This window comes from Macadamia integrifolia, chromosome 3 (assembly GCF_013358625.1).
Source record: "Macadamia integrifolia cultivar HAES 741 chromosome 3, SCU_Mint_v3, whole genome shotgun sequence".
NCBI classification, from domain to species: Eukaryota; Viridiplantae; Streptophyta; class Magnoliopsida; order Proteales; family Proteaceae; genus Macadamia; species Macadamia integrifolia.
The window spans coordinates 37,730,984-37,750,636 of NC_056559.1; the positions used below are offsets into that span (position 1 = coordinate 37,730,984).

The window sequence follows — 19,653 nt, forward strand, 5'->3', positions numbered from 1 at the left end:
TAGCAATCACATTGCCTTTATGTGTCCAGGTTGTGTTAGTACCACCGTGGGTGTCTCGGATCATTCTAGTGACATGTAATTCACTTACATATTTTACCAAAAAAATCACAAAAATAAAAAATTCACTTCCATAGTATTATATATTTACTTTGTTTTTGTTAGATATTAAATATGTAATTATAGAATTGAGTTTTTGTCTGTTTATATAGTATATACTATCTTTTTTTTTTTTTTGTAAAGCATAGTATCTATTAAACTATCACCTCCCTGTGTCTATCTCTTTTCTCTCACATTGAGGCAGATATATCATTTGATAGGAGAGAGAAGAGACAGACACATGGATGTGCTAATATACGTTACGTAGCCTAGAAACATTCTTTCTCCCTATAATTAAGTTATTTTTCATTTTTTTCCCTTTCTAAATTGAGTCTTTTATCATAATTGATGCAAACATGTGTTGATATATATATATATATATATATATGTATTCTTAGCCTTAATTTACCTAATCATATGTAATTTGATAGATATTTTTAATCGTGACTTCCCAAACGGTTTAATTACTTTATTGTGCTTATATATTACAAAAATATGAATCATTGAAAGTGTTTCTTTAACAAACAAGAAAATGATTGTATTTTTTTTTAAATTAAGATGATTAATTCTATTATATTACGAGTTGTTTACAACAATATGTTATAATACTATAGCAAAAAATTAACATCCACAATAATCATATTATCTAATAAAAAAAGTTTCCATACTGGCAGTGGAGGCCACACCATCTCTCTCTCTCTCTCTCTCCTAACATGCTCTCTTTTCTCTACCCCTATTGACCAAACCGTCACTCGTGCTGATTAGTGTACCCCATGCCACTAGCTTGGTGAATCCTCTCTCTTACTTAATATATGATGATTAAAGTTTTGAGAGCAAGCAATATAGGGGAGTGCACCAACGAAATGTGATAAAACAATTATATATATATATATATATAGTAACACTAACATGACTCTTTTAGGATGAAGTTGATATTACCCTCCATCCCATGCATGATATCCTCTTAACATTGATCAAAGGTCACAATAGGTCAAAAAAGAAATTGTGGTTGAAGGAAAACTCGATTCATATATTTTCTTCCTTTTTTATTATTTCAAACTTATACGAAGCTTTTTCTATCTTATCTCCATTACATCGTATAGCATATGTGCTAGAATATCTCTAAAATAAACTGTTTCAGCTTTCAACCGAATGAGAGTTTAGAACTGATATACCACCATGACACCAACCTGCCATTGGTCGGCAATAAAAGGCCCGACCTACATTGAACGACAATCTGTACATGGCCCGACCTCCACACACCGAGAGAGCATGAGGAGAGCCAGTGGTAGGACAACTCAGCACCGAACCATTTTACCTGATCACGACCACTCGCACCTGCCATGCTCGATATGCCCACTTCTCAATCTCATGTCTCGTCCCTACGTGAGGTATAGATCATCAATGTCAGACCTGGACTTGTACATCTCATGATGGGATGGTGATGTTTGTAACCACTTCTGAAACCCACGCCTAACAAACTTAACCAGACATGGGTTAAGCGGTTATTTAACTATAAGACCAACGATGGTTGAGTTAGCCGTTATGAGATTAACTATGGCCAAGTTAACCGTTATGAGATTGGCAAACTCAACATGGGAAAGGGACGAGCTCGCCAATAAGTAGAGAGTCCACATCAACAACGAAAATTAAAGCCTAGTCAATGAGAGGAACCCTCAATGTCTATATAAAGGATACTTAGCAAATTGGGAAGATAAGACCCTCAATAGATAGACTATTCTACGTTCCACGTCCCTTTTTTGATCTGTGACCTAATTAAGCATCAGAGTGTCTTTCCTAGAGCTTCCTTCGGGCCAGTTTCTAATTTGTGTTCTGCAGGACCGTATGGAACGGAATCGTGCATCAACAAGTACATTGTTGCCTGCCTCAAAGAGGATAGACAAACTAAAGTTTTCCAGCAGTGAAGAATGACTTATGGGTTCACTTTCTATAGTTTGTAGTGTCCATTACAATACTTAGAAAACACACCTCATGAGTCATGATGCCACTCGAAGGTAAGATTGAGAAAGATACACTATTAATAGATTCATTAGTGTTCTTAATGAAAAGTTCCATGTCTTTTCCATTGAGTTATAAGCAACGAGAATTATTGATCCTTATCTTGTGGTTGATGGTGATCTATCTGGGAAAGAAAAAAACAATCTCTATTTGGCACTTGCTGAGGATGTAATACAACTTGATTTCTTTTGGTTCCTTAGTGTTGTTACAGATTCTCGCCCAGAAAAGATATGCAAGCATTAGATAAGAAAATTGGCCCGGAGGGGAATTCCGTGGCGTAAGTCAGTATTTTAGTAAAGTAAGGAAGAAGGTGAAGCAGTTCTTAGAGTGTGCTAAGTGTCTTCCCTAAATTTCGCTAACTTTCCTTTATATAGTAGTTGGAACCCTCTCTTATTGGTTGACTGGTCGCTCTTCTTACTAATATGGATTCACATAAGTTATTGTTGGATCGATCCTTATCCAAGCTGAGGTGATAGATCTCATAATGAACGATGTGTATTTCTAAATCTGATAACCGTCAACCCAACTAGAGTGGGGTCTGTTAACCTTGGTTGAGTTCCAAAATGGTAATGCGCGTTGTTATCCTCTCCTATAGAATCTGGGTGACACGTGGACGGTGGGGGGTGGGGGTGAACTCCCTATAATGGGACATGTGGTTGATCGTGATAAGCATCCTCTAGGAGGGTAGACGGTTGGCAAAATTCTAACTGATGGAGGCTACTAACACTTGGTCGGTGCAAGATTTGATGACTAGACTTGGATGGATCCAATTGACCTCGTTAGACGTACTGTGTTGTGCAGAGCTGCTCAGGCTTAGATGGTGCCGACTAGGTGTGGTTGGGAATAATGGTATTGACCAAGAGTGAATAGTACCTTCCCTCCCCCGTTAGGTTTTCTGTGATACATGTCTATTTTTTATTGGTTGGTCCCAAAATGGTATATCACTCAGACCCATTTAACTGTACAATTTTCAATGCTTTATTGGTGCAACAATATGGACAATATTGTTAGTATCAAAGGTGCAGTTTTTTGGGCGTAACATTCTCCCCCTTGAATCACAGCATCCCCGATGTGGCCTCATAGATGTCGAGGTCAGTTTTGACACCACTGAAGTGCCACAATCCATGGCAAACCACATATGCCACGATACTGTCTATTTTAACTAAGCTTCTCTGCACGGCTTTAAAACGACTGTCAATTTGTGAAGGTGGCTATCACTTACATGGACATTTCATGGCCAAGGCGTAGTCGATGTGTGACTAACTTCCTTGGCACAACAAGAACCACACTGTTTAGTTAACGGGACGAAACCTAGGTCCTGGTCCGATTATTAATGGGATGGGATGGTATTGGTTCTTAAACAGTTCTAAGCACTATAAAAAATGGAGAACTTCATTGGTTCCTAATGGGATGGCTCCATTTTATTATTGTTGTGGATCTTTTCACTGTCATGAGGTATAAGATGTCCTTTACTTTAGAAAGCAACTTAGAATACAAAAACATGATGAATTTATGATTTTACTTTTTCAAACTTCCTAAGATCATATGTAAGTTTCTCAAAATGACAATTAAGAATTAATAATGACAAAATAAACAAGTCCATATATATATGGTTCTAAAAGTGACATCAATAAATATGTTTATAAAAACAAAACTAAAAATCCATCAATTGAAAGTTTTATAAGAGAAAAATACCAACCAAATATATCAAACTACGACCATAAAACTTGATCACACAAGAACATGAAATATACCCTTTGAATGGGTGGTTCCAATTCCATCTAGTACCTAATCGGTAATTCAGTACTAGTACCATTGGAAATCCCATTCCAAAGCTATCTCATCCCATTTATTATTTGATACCAAAATTAGATCCAATTAATATTGTCCCATTTATTAATGTGATGGTTCGATGTCAGGTTTTAGCGGGACAATTCTTGGTTCTGGACCCAAATTGGCACCCTTACCGTACATGATCAGCTAGGTTAGAATTCTTTAACTTTCTTTTTCCCCTTCAATTTGTAATTGTATATTTTAATGAGTATTGCAGGTGGGTTGGTTAGTAAAATTGGGGTGGGAGGGGGTGGTTCAAACGGTAGTAGAGTAATAGACACTGCCAACTTATAAGTAAAGTGGCATTTCCTACGTTATGAGAAGCTCTTATACAAACAATAGACCAATAACTTTGAAAGCTCAGTTTTAATAATAATAATGTTCAGTGATTTTGGCAGTGGGAGATGTCCCAAAAAATCTGAAGGATCAGGACCCTCATCCTCTCCGGCTCATATCCAATGGCTGGGAACATTTGGGATTTATGCCCAAATATCATTTGCCATTGGATACGCATTGGTGTGCTGGAGCTAGAGGGTCCGCTTCCAAAGGATACAATCAGTGGAGTTTGGTTCTTCGGTCATTGTCAATTGATCACCATCCAAAAGCAAATCCTTTACTGGAGATATTGCTTTAAATGACAACTCCAGGGCCAGTGAGCCTTATTCCCTGCAAAGGGGCACCCATTATTTGAAGGGCCAAAGCTAACTACGTTGTTTCTAGCGAGTTGAGATGATTTATGGAAGAAGCTCTTCTTTGTAAGAAGGTGAAGATTGGGTATAAGTTTCAATATTACATGTTTGCACTTTCTCCTTATGTGTATGGAAAGGGGTGATCTGAAAATGTTGGTCTTCACATTGTCCTTCTCATTCATTGGAGGGAGAATCGAGATGGATAGAAAAAGAATTCAAGGGCAATTTAGTATGAGACCTCATTGTCATGCCTCATATCCTTATAGTGTATTATCATATTTGGTGAGAAAGAAATATGTGTAGATAATTCTCTCCTCTTGGGGTCTTCAAATTAGGCTACTTCAAGTGTATTGATGTATTTTGTTGCCTTTTTCTTTCCTTTTGGGTGTTCGTAATTTTTCCTTTTTTTTAATAAAATTTATTGAAACAAAAGTAGTCCTAGCAGTACTGTTTCATGTTACAATTATTCATGATGGGTTCCAGTGAAACCTAACAAGCAATTTGTTGGTGCCTGTCCATTTCATCATTCCTCAAGATAAGGACTACTTAAAAGTTTTTAACAGATCAGCTTACCCCTCCCTTCCTCCCTCCCTCCTTCCTTCCTTTCCTTCCTTCCTTCCTTCCTTCCTTCCTTTCCTTTCCACACCTTCCATTGTTTTGAGCATAGAGGGAATACCTGGCCTCTTTTTGGTAGCAAATTCAAAACTTGAATTACAACTGTCTAGTGCAATTGGTGCAATTGTGGTGCACGAAACCCATATTCACTAGGAGGCACAAGTAGTTCTCCAAGAAATTTTAGTGATGACACCCTTGTAGGCATTCAATTCAAGCTATCAACATCACTTCCGCAACTCTATAAACAAAACCAAAAATCTAACTCCTCATCCAATCACAGCCACTAAAAATGAGACTACCGCACTAGTGATCATTAGTGTTTTAGGAGAGATTTGCACAGACAAGAGGACATGTCACATGTGATTTGAGCAAAGTTGAGTAGTACCTCAATAATTAGTTAGTGTTTGAGCTGAGATGGAAAAGCTTAAAGTATGTGAGGTTGATAACCCATGTAATGATCAGAGAAAGCACATGCCAAACTGAAAAGCACACAAGGGTCCTCCATTTTTCTTCCATTCTCCCTCTCCTTCTCTTCCCCACTCCTCACAACCTCAGTGGTCCGGCCTTGTTATCTTATCACATCCAAACCCCACTTTCTTTCCAACACTAAACTTGGTCACATCCAACTTTAGATACCCATTTTCCTCCCCCTTCTTTTCCTAATAACCTACTTAATTGGTGTGTGAAGAACTTTTCTATTACCCGAACTCACACAGCCAAACAAATAAAATCTCGAAACTATTTTAGAAAATATTAAAACTTATCAGGGTATTTGTGAACAAAAGAAAATGAATTATTACATTTCTTTGGCTACGAACCCAAATAACAGAATAGTTCTTGTAACCTAGATACCACCAAAAAAATTCCCCATTTCCGCCCCTTCTTTTCCCAGTAATCATATCCAACTTGGTGTGTCACTTCCAAATCTCAAAGATTCCAAGGACACTCAACCAACTTCGCCAACTCTCCATTACCCATTACAAACCCCCTCTATATATATAGAATTGGTAAAGCCTGTCATTCTCTCTCAAGAAACCCTCTTTCTATACCTTCCATTGCAGGCTTCAACTGGCCCTCTTATAGTATTATGCCATTGTCTTCCATGGAAACTCCTGGCTTACTATCTTTACTTAAACATGCTACATCCAAAGACAAGAGATCAAAGTCGGCCGGAGGGCTCTTTCGCATGTTCAAGCTCTTCCCTTTATTAAACTCAGGGTGCAAGATGGTGGCACTATTAGGGCGACCAAAGAAGTCTTTCCTCACCGGCAACGATGCAGGCACAACGGGGACTCTCTTCGGATATCGTAAAGGGAGAGTGAACTTGATAATACAAGAAGACCCCAAGTGTTTACCCATTTTTGTTATAGAGCTACCCATGCACACAAATTTGTTCCACAAGGAGATAGCCTCAGGTCTAGTAAGGATTGCTCTTGAGAGTGAGAACAAGACTCACAAGAAGAAGCTTTTGGAGGAGTTTGTGTGGGCTGTGTATTGTAATGGGCGTAAAGCTGGATATTCTATTAGGAGGAAGCAAATCTCAGATGATGAACTTTATGTGATGCAGTTATTGAGAGGGGTCTCCATGGGAGCTGGTGTTCTTCCTTGCCCTCCATCTGAGAAAGAATCAGTAGATGGGGAGCTCACCTATGTCAGGGCCCGGTTCGAGAGGGTGGTTGGGTCCAAAAACTCGGAAGCCTTCCACATGATAAACCCAGATGATGACATGGGTGGACCAGAATTAAGCATCTTCTTTGTGAGGCCTCAATGAAGAAGTGAATTATCAAATTACTGTAATATTCTTTGTATGTAAGAATAATACGTTGCAACCTACGTGTGTAAGTGCAACTATAAAAGGGTATCTTATTGTTGGGTATAATGTCTTGTATTCTGTCGCTTACATAAGTGGGTTGATTTCGATGGGATGTAATAGATTGAGGGCTGAAGGTCCCGAAGGAATCAACCCAACTTGCTCGTTTTCTTCGTGAAACCTTGACAAGCTTGGTGGGGGATTGGGGTGACAATGCTGAGAAATTTTCTTTTAGGACTACATGGGTATTCTGGTAAATTAATTACATAGAGTTTCGTTATATATTTGTAACAATGGTTCTTTCTCGGTAATAAATCTGAGAGAGATGTGAGAACGAGTGACTATAACCCTATTCTCCACTGACAGTGAAGCAAATCTCATTTTACTGTGGACTTAGACAATTTTGCCAAATCATGTAAATTCTAATGTGCAATTATGTGATTGTTTGTTCGTGTATCCCCCACTTTTTCTGCATCTTTTTAGGTTCTTGTTTTTCTGAACTTATATATGATCACTTTCATGAATCTTCAATTGTTCTGTTCAATCATAATTTTAGTAACATGAACATATGAAGCTAGAGTGGGAAATGGGAATTACTTGCAAGTCCTTTTCTAGTAAAAAGCATGAGAAAGCTCCAGCCGTATGTAATGAGTACTGGGGTTCAATCCTCATGAGCTATATCAGTGTTTGTTTCGGTGTCTCAATCATGAAATATATATGAGGCTCTGAGCTGCTTAAAATTAAGTATAAAGTTGTGAAAGCCAGCTAGAGAGTAAGTAGATCAGGGGTCCCCTGCTATCTCTCTGGTCTATATATGTAAGTTGAAATGGAAGAAAAAAGGAAGAAAAGACATCTACATGCGAAGGTTAGGTCCCAAGAGCACGTCACACTTTCCGCTTTAGCTTTTGATTAAAGAAGCCAGTGACCACACCATTTTCTTCCGTCGCAATCCTCTCCAGCCATCCTTACCAAAAAAGAAAAAAGAAAAAGAAATAGAAAAAGAAAAAGAAAAAGAGAAAGAGAAAGGGATTGAAATAAAATCAAAATTAAAACATTTCAAATTTGGTTACAGCCACCACAGCTAGAAGCCTAAATCGCTGCCTTCGGATGGGCAGAAGAGGGTGTCACGCAATAGGACAAGGTATTATCGACTTCATTTTATAGATGTTTTCGAACCCTAGAATGTAGCATATACCACGGGTGTGGGAAAAATTTCTCAACTATATTTTAAAATAAAAAATTTTGGATTTAAAATGAATATTAAATATTTTATTTAAAAAGTTTGATTATAAGAAGTTTTAAGTTAGTAACACAATTACGATTACAAACCTTTGACTCGAAAAAATGCAACTCTTATGTGAGTAAAATATAACTAAACTATAAACTAAAGGAAGGAGCAATACTAACCCTCTCGATAAAACAAGAAATGTGGTTTTGCTTCTTCAACTTCAGCTACATCTAGGGAAGAAATGAGCTTTTCCTTGTGAAATTGATTTCACTTCCCTTCTCTACTTGCTTGCAACCAGACGGCACGAGGTAGCACCGAGTGACTTTCAAGGCTGCACATGTCGTTCAAATATAATATGGGCCTGGGCCTTGGTCTATATGTGATTTGATTTCCTGGGCCCAAAATTGGCTTAACAAAGTTATGATCTGACGTGAGCTTAGGCACCATTTGACAACGTTCTATTTTTGCCTTTTCTACATTTTTTTGTTCCCAGAAACGGAGAAACAACCTAAAAAGTGTTCGATAAAGTTGTTCCATTTCACCTGTTTCTAGAAACATAAATCAAAATTTATGCCTATTTACAATTTTAGAAACGACTTTGACGAAACAAGTCCGACTTGTTTCGTCGTTTCTAGAAACGAATTTGAGAGAAAAAAAAGGTTATTGTGCCCAATAAATCTCTCAACTATTTAAACCTAAAAAGAAGGGACTGAACCCTCTCTCCCTTTTGGGCATCCGATGATATTATTAGGCTTTTTAGTGGCATTATGTCTGCAAAAAACTTTTTGAGAAACGAATTTATCAAACACCAAAAAATCCGTTTTTGTTTCTGAAAACGTGAAAAACCGTTTTTGCTGTTTCTAGACACAGAAACAATTGAAAAGTTATCAAACGGTGCCTTAGTTCTGATATTGATTTGTTCTCAAGCTTTCTTTCAAAAGTTTTCTAAGTAGCTATAATTGTTGAACCGTCTCTTACTATGTTTGGCTTTAGTAATGAACCCTATATTTGTGGGTGTTTTTCGTCACCTCATGGTGATTTTGAGTTGAGATCTCTTGCAAGTACGTTTACTTGCACGTATGATGAATCAGGTGCCAACACTTATTGCATTTATTGTCATTTAAAAGATGTAGAGAGGTACGTATTCATGGAAACAAAATGGACAAGTGTTGGCACCTGAACATACATTTAGAGGATCTAAACTCAGTGACTTTCTCAATATTCAATTGAACTAGAAATTATGAAAGCTATTTCAATGTTAGAGGCAAAAATCACCCATATATATGTGTGTATATATATATATATATATATATAAATTGGTAACACACCTCAATATATTTCGAGGCAAAGAGTTAATGAGGATATGCCGCTTAAATTCATTCGATGAAGAATGAATTTTTATGATGCTTCTATTTCAAAATTTCAATGCATAGAGATTCGTTTCCATCTCAACCTGATATCAAATGAAGACTTAAAAAACAGCGTATAAATAATCTACTACATATTTAATCTCCCATAACTAAAAAAAAAAAAAAAAAAAAAAAAAAGGAGAATTAGTGAAATGTACTTATCACTGGTCTTGGTAGTCATATTACCTATAGAGTGAGTTATTAAACTTAATTACAACAAAGATACAATTCAATAGGAAAGACATACTGTTCACCCCCTCCCGCACCAAAAAAAAAAAAAAAAATGAAAGACATGATATAAACAACAGTAAGGCATGCATATACACAGCCAAAAAAGAGCAACCCAATGCATGAGGTTCACATTACTGTAGGGTAAAAAAAAACTTTTTTTTTTGGTGAATAAAAATTTATTAAAATGAAAAGAAAAAATTACGAGACAAGATACCATCAAGAGGCGCTATGCCTCGACAAACAAAGAGCATAAAAAAGATTCAAAACATGAAACTAGAGAATGAAAACTAGTTCAATCCAAAAGGAGCAACAACAAGCCTTCTCGCTGAAGAGTCCTTTTCCATATGTCTGGCAATGTCTTTGAACAACCTTATATCCTTCACTCAAAACCTAAATTCCTTCTCTATTTGTAAGAACCATATCACTTATGACTACAACCTTTCGGCTTCATATGCTTCCGCTAAGAAGCTCTCTACCTACTGTTCTATCAGTTCATTTTGCCCTGTTGTGTTCATCTCCCCAATGTTCAAAATCAAATAAATACGCTATAATCAGTCCAGTATATTAAAATAATAATTTATTATTAATAAAATAGAAAACTATTAATATGTCATTGGTATAACAGTTAACAACGATTCTGAAAATGCCTAACAACCTGTCAAATGTATTTATTATTTGAATAAAGATAGGCATTAATTTCAATGACGATGATAGATGGATAGATGCTAAAAAAAAAAAAAAAAAGTTCTATAATAACATGGATTTTATTTATTTATTTATTTGATATAGTGATTAATTTATTTGTTTCATATATTGTGAAGTAACACTCCATATATAAGGGAAAATGTTCTATGTTGGGGAATGAGGTCTTCATCCCATACACATGGGGTGAAAAGACCAGCCCACCCCCCATGCATGAAAGGAAAAATATCGTTTCTACGGATGCTTCCTTATGTGTTTTCATTGGCTCTTTCGAACACATAGGAATCACACTTCCCCACAAAAAGTATTTTCCCATAATATACTATAACTTGAGTCTATTCTATGGTGAGACAGACCTAATGCCAATACATCCTAGAAAACAGATAAGATTACGGAAATAGGTTCTTTGAGCTGATAGTGGAGGATACACTAGCTAGCTCTCTCTCTCTCTCTCTCTCTCTCTCTACCCCTATGTGTAATCATCTATTGCTCCTCATTGCTGGACTATCTATGTCGCTTGCTCAAAGAAACCTCTCCTTCAAATTATAATTATAATTGCTTATTTGATGTATTCATTCACTTCATGGTTTCTTAATCAGACTCATATGTTATTCCTATTCATAATGGATGATTAAACCACGCACTGGATGGACTATAATGTTTTTTTGTTGTAAAATGCTATCTTCATGCATTTAAGACAAAAAAAATATAATATCATAATGTATATGGCAAAAGATAGTATCAATTATGAAGAATGACAAAAGTTAGAAAGCAATTTGTCACCTATACTAATCCCCATAATTGTTAAAATTATATATATATATATATATATACAGAAATTAGTCATCCACCTATAAATTGGATAACAATATTAGAGTGATATTAAATCAATATATTATTTTTGTCATGTAAAAATTGCTGTGGTAATTGTGACCATTGGATACATCAAGATTGGTTTGGATTAATCATGTATCTAATATTATGCTCAAATTCAATGACATATATACCACTAAGTATCCTTAAATGTGTTAGCTACCCATGTTATTTTGTGCATCCTCTTTGTAGCTCTGAAATTTTTAATCATTTATATTGCCTCTAGGTCAATTTTAATCTGCCAAATTTAACATTTGAGTAGAGGATGAGGAGATCCACTTGTCCACAAAGCTACACCCAAATTTGACATGCCTAAAGAAGTCACTGTAGTTAGGACTACCTCTCTCATTTATTATCATATATATATATATATATACACCTAAGTTGGTGAGCAACAAACTTGGTACAAGTCATAAACTCGCATGTTCTAAGTTTGATTCTCACTAGGTATACCTTGGGCCACTCACACGAGGGTGTTTAGTACTCTTCATTGCTTTTAGTGAAAGCTGAATGATTCACATTCAACCCCGATATGACCTGATCCACACGATTGTTGGGTCTCGGTCCATGTTATTGTGGGGTCAGTATGGACCCGCGGGACTAATCAAACCGAAACCTTGAATATCCATCATTAGCAAAAAAAAAAACTATGCACACCTTCGAAATTCAAACTATGCACGCCTTCAAAGTTCAAACTATGCATGCTTTCTTATAATCTCTCTCCTCCTAAAACACACTCTACTTCCCACCTCTCCCGCCCTCACTTTTATAACAAACCGTCTTCCACTACCACTCCAATAGATGGCGTGTGTTCATATTTTGCCCTAAAAGGAAAATAGCAAAGGGTTCTCCGAACCTAAAACTTTTTCTATGTCATCTTATAATATAATTTTTATACATATTTTATATATTAAAAAAATTTCTATATGAGTAGTCATATGAGACACCAAATTTTCAATATTGAGGAATATAGGCATCTTAATCCATTTCTCTCGTTCTCCACCCTTGTTCACAGATTAAATTTAAAAACAGGGAAAAAGGTCAATCGGTATATAGATCTGTGTCTCTCCCTCTCCCTTCCCATGGGGAAAGGTCTTTATGCCCCTCACTTCTTAGCCTTCTTGTTAATTGAACTGCTAACTCCAAGAAAATCCTCTCACTTCCTAACCCTCTCATTAATTGAACTGCTAACTCCAAAAAAGCCGTTGATATATCTAACCTCTTCATATTTCAAGAGGGAAAAAATGATAATTTTTTTTTTTTGGTTGCGCCAACCAGTTTACGATCGTGACAACCCTAATCTAAAGGCTTGATTGGCTTGTTGCTAGGGAAGAATGTAGTCTCTACGATCGTGACAATCCTAATCTAAAGGCTGACAATGACCCAAGAATGCTCTTTCTAATGGAGGAGCCTTGAGTTATATCGTCCATACTACATTATGTCCTTGGGGGTAGGCTCCACACGAAATGTATGATAGAAGACAGCCGTTAGGGTCCAGCCGTCCAACACTCCGGCGGTCCCCCCTCCAAACCTTGTAGACGTCCAGCTGTCACAATCATATAGTGACGAAACAGCTTTCGTTTCCCACCCCAAAAAGCCTCCAAGGCTCCAACTGCCCCAACCAAACAGGAAGCCGCTCGGGCGCCGAGAAATCTCATTATTATTGGAGTGGTACCTGGTGGAGTCTGATAGACGTTAACGTTCGCCTTGGACATTTAGATGTTCTTTTCACCAGCAAATTAAAAAAAAAATAATTTAAAAGTCAAAAGCCTCATTCAAACATTTTCGTATCACGTGAGATTCTCCTCCAGCCTGTTGCTGGATCACATCCGATGTGGACATGCATGAATGGTATCAGAATCGATTGAAATTTGAAACCATGGTTTCATGTAATTGTAACGTATCGGCCATATCATATCGGTATTGGTTAAGATCGATCTCTAATCCTTGATTAATTCATATTGGTTATTCGTATCGTTTCAATGGTAGAACAATAAAAAAAAAATTGTATGTTTAAAAAAAAATAGGGGCAAACCCAATTGATACGCACCAATCCGATCCAGATCACTATTGGCTGATACTGATGCCAATACTGGCCCCTAGATCCATGATTGAAATGGATCCAATATCAATCCGGATTAGATAAGAATGATGCGAGTCGATCACTTTTATTCTTATTTTTCAAAAAAATAAATATTTTCTCGACAATCTTACTCTTGAAATGATAATAATAATAGATTCAGATCGATTACACTCAATCAGATATTGAAACAATCAACATGACTGATCCGGCACTGATACAAAGAATCATGATTAGAATCGATATTGGCTATCCCTAAGATCGATAATGAATTCATATAAGATAAAAATACCTCAGTTTTTCTTTAAAAAATTGATTTTTTAATTACTTTTTTACCTTTGATCCATACTGTTCAATCAAAAGTTGAGGGAGAAATTCTGTCATGTAGTTCACCATTCCGAGAAATTGTTGGACTTGATTCTTTGTTAAAGGGTCATTAGAAAACTGTTGGAAAGATGTGGCAATATGAGGTTGAAGTTCATATTTTTCTTTTGAGATGGATATTCTGAGAAAATCAATAGAAGGGACATCAATTTGCATCTTCTTGGGAGAGAAAGAATTGCCATACTAATATAGAAGAATATTGATTTGATATTGATACTTAGAACCATGCATGCATACTTTATGCCTTCGCTTCACCCTTTATATATATATATATATATTAATTGTGGATGATCGATTCCAAACCGTTTGATTGAAAAAGGCCGGTGATGAATCTATGGACCCGTAAACAAGTAATATTAATATTTTTTTCAAAAAAATTGTAAATTTAATATTAAATTTAAACATCCAAAATCCTCGATCCCCATTGGCCCTTTCCCAACCTAAAGCTAAATTGTAAAACTAGTAGTAGAACTAGAATTAGACCGCTGGTCGAAAAGACGGCCACCCCACTTTCTTAACCTCTCTCACCGTAGATCCTAAACCCTAATGGCCCAACTTATCCCGCCGCTTTTGTAAATTTTAAAAATATAAATTTAGAAAAAAGTTTTTAATAGACGTATGATTCACAGCTTTTGCCTGACTGTCATGTTTTAAATGATTTTGATAATCTAAAGTTCTTTGGGCAAAGTGCGACGCCGTACCTGGAAAAGCAATGGTATTTTAACACATGGTTTCAAGTAGCGATCTTGGATTGGTCATATTGAATCGATATCGACTGAGATTGATCTTTGATCCCTATTAATTATTCATGAGAGAGATCTTTGGGCTTAAGTGTTTCGGAAAAATAATGTTGCAATCACCAGGAGATTCGAGGGAGGTTTACTATCATATCTATTTTTCTCATGCAAACTAATATGCCTCAAAGGTATAAAATTAATTTTTAGAGAAATTTACATATACCTCCCCTAAGGTTTGACCTAATTACATACACTCGTTTGCATTTGAAAAATTATAAATTGACCCAAGAGATATAACACTGTGAGTGAAGTGTTAATTTTGAAATTGAAAAGACTATGTTACCCTTTATATATTGAACTAAAACATCCAACAAATAGATACCTATTATACCTATTATGTAAACCTGAAATCCTCAAACCAAAGAAGAGAGCAATTTAGGGTTTTCTACATTCCCGATTCGACGAAGGAAAAATGAGAACTTTCCGACATAATCTTGAATTTAACTTTTCGATAGAATTTGAGATTTTGAAAGCATTAAACTGAACTTGCTTACTCATCAGGCTACGTGTATCATTCGTCAACCGTTGCCCCAATTCTACTGCTTTTTTTTTAAGGCTTGGCAAAACATATTAAAGGGTGGGATCGAGATTTGAGAACTTTGTATCAAGAATGAGATCGGTCAAGGCCAATATTGATACAGATTTGGATCGACCTGAATCAAACAGAAATACCCTTAGTTTCAATTTACAAAATCATTTTTGGACTGTTTTACCCTTTGTCCATACCGATCGACCAATATGGTATTGGCCAAGAATTGGGATCCGATTCTTGTCCTCTAGCTTCTAGTATGGAGGAAAAAACCATTTTGGAATGGCATTCTACTTGTCCTTCATCCTTATTTATTTAATTCACTTAATCATTTGCGAATAATTTACTCCAAATTCAAATAAAATAAAAAGTCAAGAAATACAATTTTATGAAACTTTTTTAAATGTCATGAATAATTCAGTTGAACCAAAATAAAATCGAATAATTCGATAGTTTAAAAAAAATACAAAAAACGATTTCATCTTTAATATCATAAAAATAGTAACTTCTTATTTTTATTAGAAATCAACAAAGTTTCATCTTTCCTGAATTTCACTCTCATTCTCTCTCTCTCTCTCTCTCTCAATTTTTTAGTAAAAGGAAATGAGTTTAATAAAAAAAAAAGGTAAAAAAAATTAAACATAACTAATATATATTATTTTTTTATTTTAAAATTTTAAAATTTAAATTTTTATATCATTTGTATATTATGCACATGTGATAAGTAATAAATAATATGAAACAAGTACTACAAATATTAAAAATAGCATCCGATTTTTTTGTTCAACATTTTTTCTTGTAAAAAAATAATTCTTGAATTTAAATTTTATTTTTTCCCTTTTTTTTTTTACCAAATCATAGAATTAATAAAACAAATTATTCTAATTAATCTCCGAATTATTCCCAAGTCAAAATTAAATAACTATGCCTTCATCTCTAGATCTCGAACACGGTGATCTTCTCGGATTGTCTGTCGGCCATTTATGCTGTTCACTTCCAAACAGTTTCCTTTGATTGGTCTTCTCACATAGTTGTGGATAGTATATATTTCTGTGTTTTCTTTTTCTTTTTTTGTGTGTGTGTACCAAGGTCATCCATGATGTTCATTTCTGGCCATGTGTGGTTCCAAATTCAAGCTTTGTCAGACTTTGAGGCCTTGTTCTCTGGCATTTCTTGTATCCATTTATGTTGGCAGTACTTTCTCATTTGCCGACCTTCATTAGCAATAAATTTTTTTTTTGTAGGAATCAAATTTTCTTTTGGCAAACAAAAAATATAACTATCATATGTGCACTATATAATATATAATTGAGAGAATATAGTTGACGAGAGAGGAGTCGAATTTGACATGTGGCAAACTTAGAAAGTTATATAATTTATCATCTAGGTGGTCCAAATCAAGGATTTTCTTTGTATTACTATCCACGATAAGAGAGATAGACATGCACACTACCTGCATGCAACACCAATGGGGGCACAAGAATGGACATCACATAATAGAGGCAAGGGATCATTTCCAAATAGGGAAGAGAGATAGATACAACATGCACTAGCTTGTTGTATGCAGGCATTTTGCCTTGCTTTTTCCTCGCAATAATTATGAATTAATTATGTTGATTAATTTTGATAAAGTGACTATAACATCACCAGTCACCACATGTTTTGCCTTCATTTGAAAATGGAATTTTCTTATCTTATCCCCTTTTAGTGAACTACCTTAACCAAATACCCAACTATATATTATGTGACATCTTGAGTTCTAGATAGTTATTACCAAAAAAGAAGGAAAAAAAAAATGCATGTAAGAGTTAGTTACATGCCTTCGATACATGAATCACAAATGGCCTTCTCGCGTCTCAGTTAAACTCTTAAATAACAACATGAGTTTTTTTTTTGGTAGAACAAAACATTAATATTATACATGCAAATAGTAAATGGATAACTAATCAAAGTAATTAGATGGAAAATCACAGTAATCTTTGGTGCTATCAGCTATGACTATATATATATATATATATATATGGGATTGCATGGGATTGTATTAATCATAATGATATATGAGAAAACAAATGAATAATATGTGGATCCCACCAGTCCTTATAGGAATACAAAAAAGTGGGACCTCCCAGTTCTGTCGACCTGAAACTTTTGTCTGTCCAATTAATCTAGCCATTTGCATAAAAAAACGAGGAAAGGGAAAACACAAATCTGCCATTCCCAGAGCTTCAGAGATTCCACACTACCAATCAGAATCATAAAATTCCCACTTGCGAGTCACGACAAACCCTCTCTCTCAAAAAGGAAGAAAGGTCGGACGGGGAAGGCGAAGACATGGTGCGCATTTACGCACCTGCTCTATTTAGAGCCGCACCCAACACAAAGAATAAAAGAATGTAACGGTTGTAACCAAAGGAAATTTCTCAGAAGTCCCCAACAGCGATATATATCCTTCCCCTTTCCTTCCCTCTCTAATCTATCTGACCGACTCTAGAGAGAGAGAGAGAGTAATGGAAGCTATCAACAACACTCCTTCTTCTTCTTCTGCGTCTTCCTCTTCATCGTCTTCGGATTCTACTTCTTCTGGGTCGTCAAAACAGCCGGCAACGAGAGAGACGACGAAGAAATCGGAGAGGATCAAAGGGTCATGGAGCAGTGAGGAAGACAAGATCCTAACCAGACTCGTCCAACGACACGGCGCTCGAAACTGGTCTTTGATAAGCCGATATATACCGGGTCGATCCGGAAAATCGTGCCGGCTCCGTTGGTGTAACCAGCTTAGCCCCAATGTTGAGCACCGTCCCTTCTCTCCAGCAGAGGACAAGACTATCGCAGCCGCCCAAGCCAAGTACGGCAATAGGTGGGCCACCATTGCTAGGCTGCTCCCCGGTCGGACCGATAATGCCGTGAAGAACCATTGGAACTCGACGCTTAGAAGGAAGCCGAGAGAAGTAGTATCGGTGGCGGAGGGAGATAACCGAGATATTAATGGAAGTGGGACGATGACAACTCGGGGGTATGGATGTTTGTCGACCCCGGCCGAGCCTGTGCCGGAGTTGCAGACCGCTTTGACACTGGCACCACCGGGGATAGGTTTTCCGGTGCCGGAGAGGCAGATCCCGATGGAGATCTCGCCGGCGGGATTTTGGGATATGATGAGGGATGTGATTGCTAGAGAGGTTAGGAATTATGTGACGGCGTCTTTATCTGATACAGCCACAGCTGGGCCTGGCCTATCCCTGGAAGGGCTTACGACGGATTAGCCTCTCTCTTCTGCCTTGGCTTCTGTGTTTACTTTTTCTAATCTTTATTAATTACTTGTTAATATTGTTGAAAGCCAAATAACAGCTTTCGTTTGGAAATTAATTAGTTCGATAAACAATCTCTGCAGTTGTCCCTCTTGTCTTCTTCTATCTCATGGTTTTGAATGGCCGAAATTCCGGTATTCTTGGACTCAATTTAGTCATAATGTTAAAAAAAAAAAAAATGTTTTGGAATAATGTGATTATATTTGCAATTGATGATAGCCTATCAAAACAAACTTATCTATCACTTTTGTATAATTTGGTGGACCAAGTTTTCCTTCACCCCCTGGGACAGTGTGTAGGGGGAATTGCGAAACAATTATTATTATTATTATAATTTTTTTTTTGTTTGAAAGTTGGGGTATTAATAACTTTGTTCGATGGGTGTGAGTAATAATGACCCTATAAATGTGTGTTTTTCTTTGAGGTGGAGGAAAACTTTTGCCTAATTGGATTTGATGAAAAAATATTGATAGGAAGATATTCATTATAATTACTAAAATATGAGAAAAATATCCTCATTTCAAAAATAGGGGATTTTTTCGGCTTTCCTTTGTTCTCTCACATCTTAAGCATGTGGATCTTACACAAATATTCTTATAGAAAAAATTTATTTTGTAGGGTAGGAATTTCTCTCTTCATACTTTCTGTGTCTGAAATCCTCTTCCATAAGATATGTAAAGTGATTTACTTATTGACATCTAGAAAGGTATTAATACTTTGTAACTTTACTTTTTTTTGTCTTTTTATTATAATAATGTTACTTTTAAATTATTTTTAAAAACTTTTTTATATCCAAAACTTAAAAGAACTGTGGGTATTCATCCAAATATTAAATTCATAAAAAAGAATGGTTGGTAATACGAGGCAATTGAAGAAGATGTTAAGTTATAAATGTTATAGCACATTCCTTTTTTTCTAAGGGGAGGAGGAGGGAGGAGGGAGGAGGGAGGAGGGAGGAGGGAGGAGGCTTCTAATACATCTACAGCTAGAGGTGTTATTTAGACAGTAAGCTCTAAGGTTAATCTTTGTTGACTATGAGTTGTAACCTCCTTT

General features: G+C 36.2%; 2 protein-coding genes across 2 annotated transcripts in view; both read left to right on the forward strand.

Moving 5' to 3' along the window:
• LOC122072931 (transcription factor MYB117-like) overlaps positions 1–18,674 on the forward strand; it is a 21,024-nt gene extending 2,350 nt beyond the window's left edge. Inside the window, exon 2 of the mRNA XM_042637369.1 lies at positions 17,787–18,674. Coding sequence (XP_042493303.1) covers positions 17,803–18,555 — 753 coding nt within the window. The 5' untranslated portion in view covers positions 17,787–17,802 and the 3' untranslated portion in view covers positions 18,556–18,674. The remainder of the gene's footprint in view (positions 1–17,786) is intronic.
• Positions 6,204–7,518, forward strand: LOC122072932 (protein MIZU-KUSSEI 1-like). The gene has a single exon (XM_042637370.1). The coding sequence runs from the start codon at positions 6,340–6,342 to the stop codon at positions 7,021–7,023; it is 684 nt and encodes a 227-aa protein (XP_042493304.1). The 5' UTR covers positions 6,204–6,339; the 3' UTR covers positions 7,024–7,518.
• Positions 18,675–19,653: the final 979 nt, after the last annotated feature.

What these genes read in the sequence shown, in the direction of transcription:
- LOC122072932 (XM_042637370.1), top strand. Translation starts at nt 6,340, where the DNA reads ATGCCATTGTCTTCCATGGAAACTCCTGGCTTACTATCTTTACTTAAA.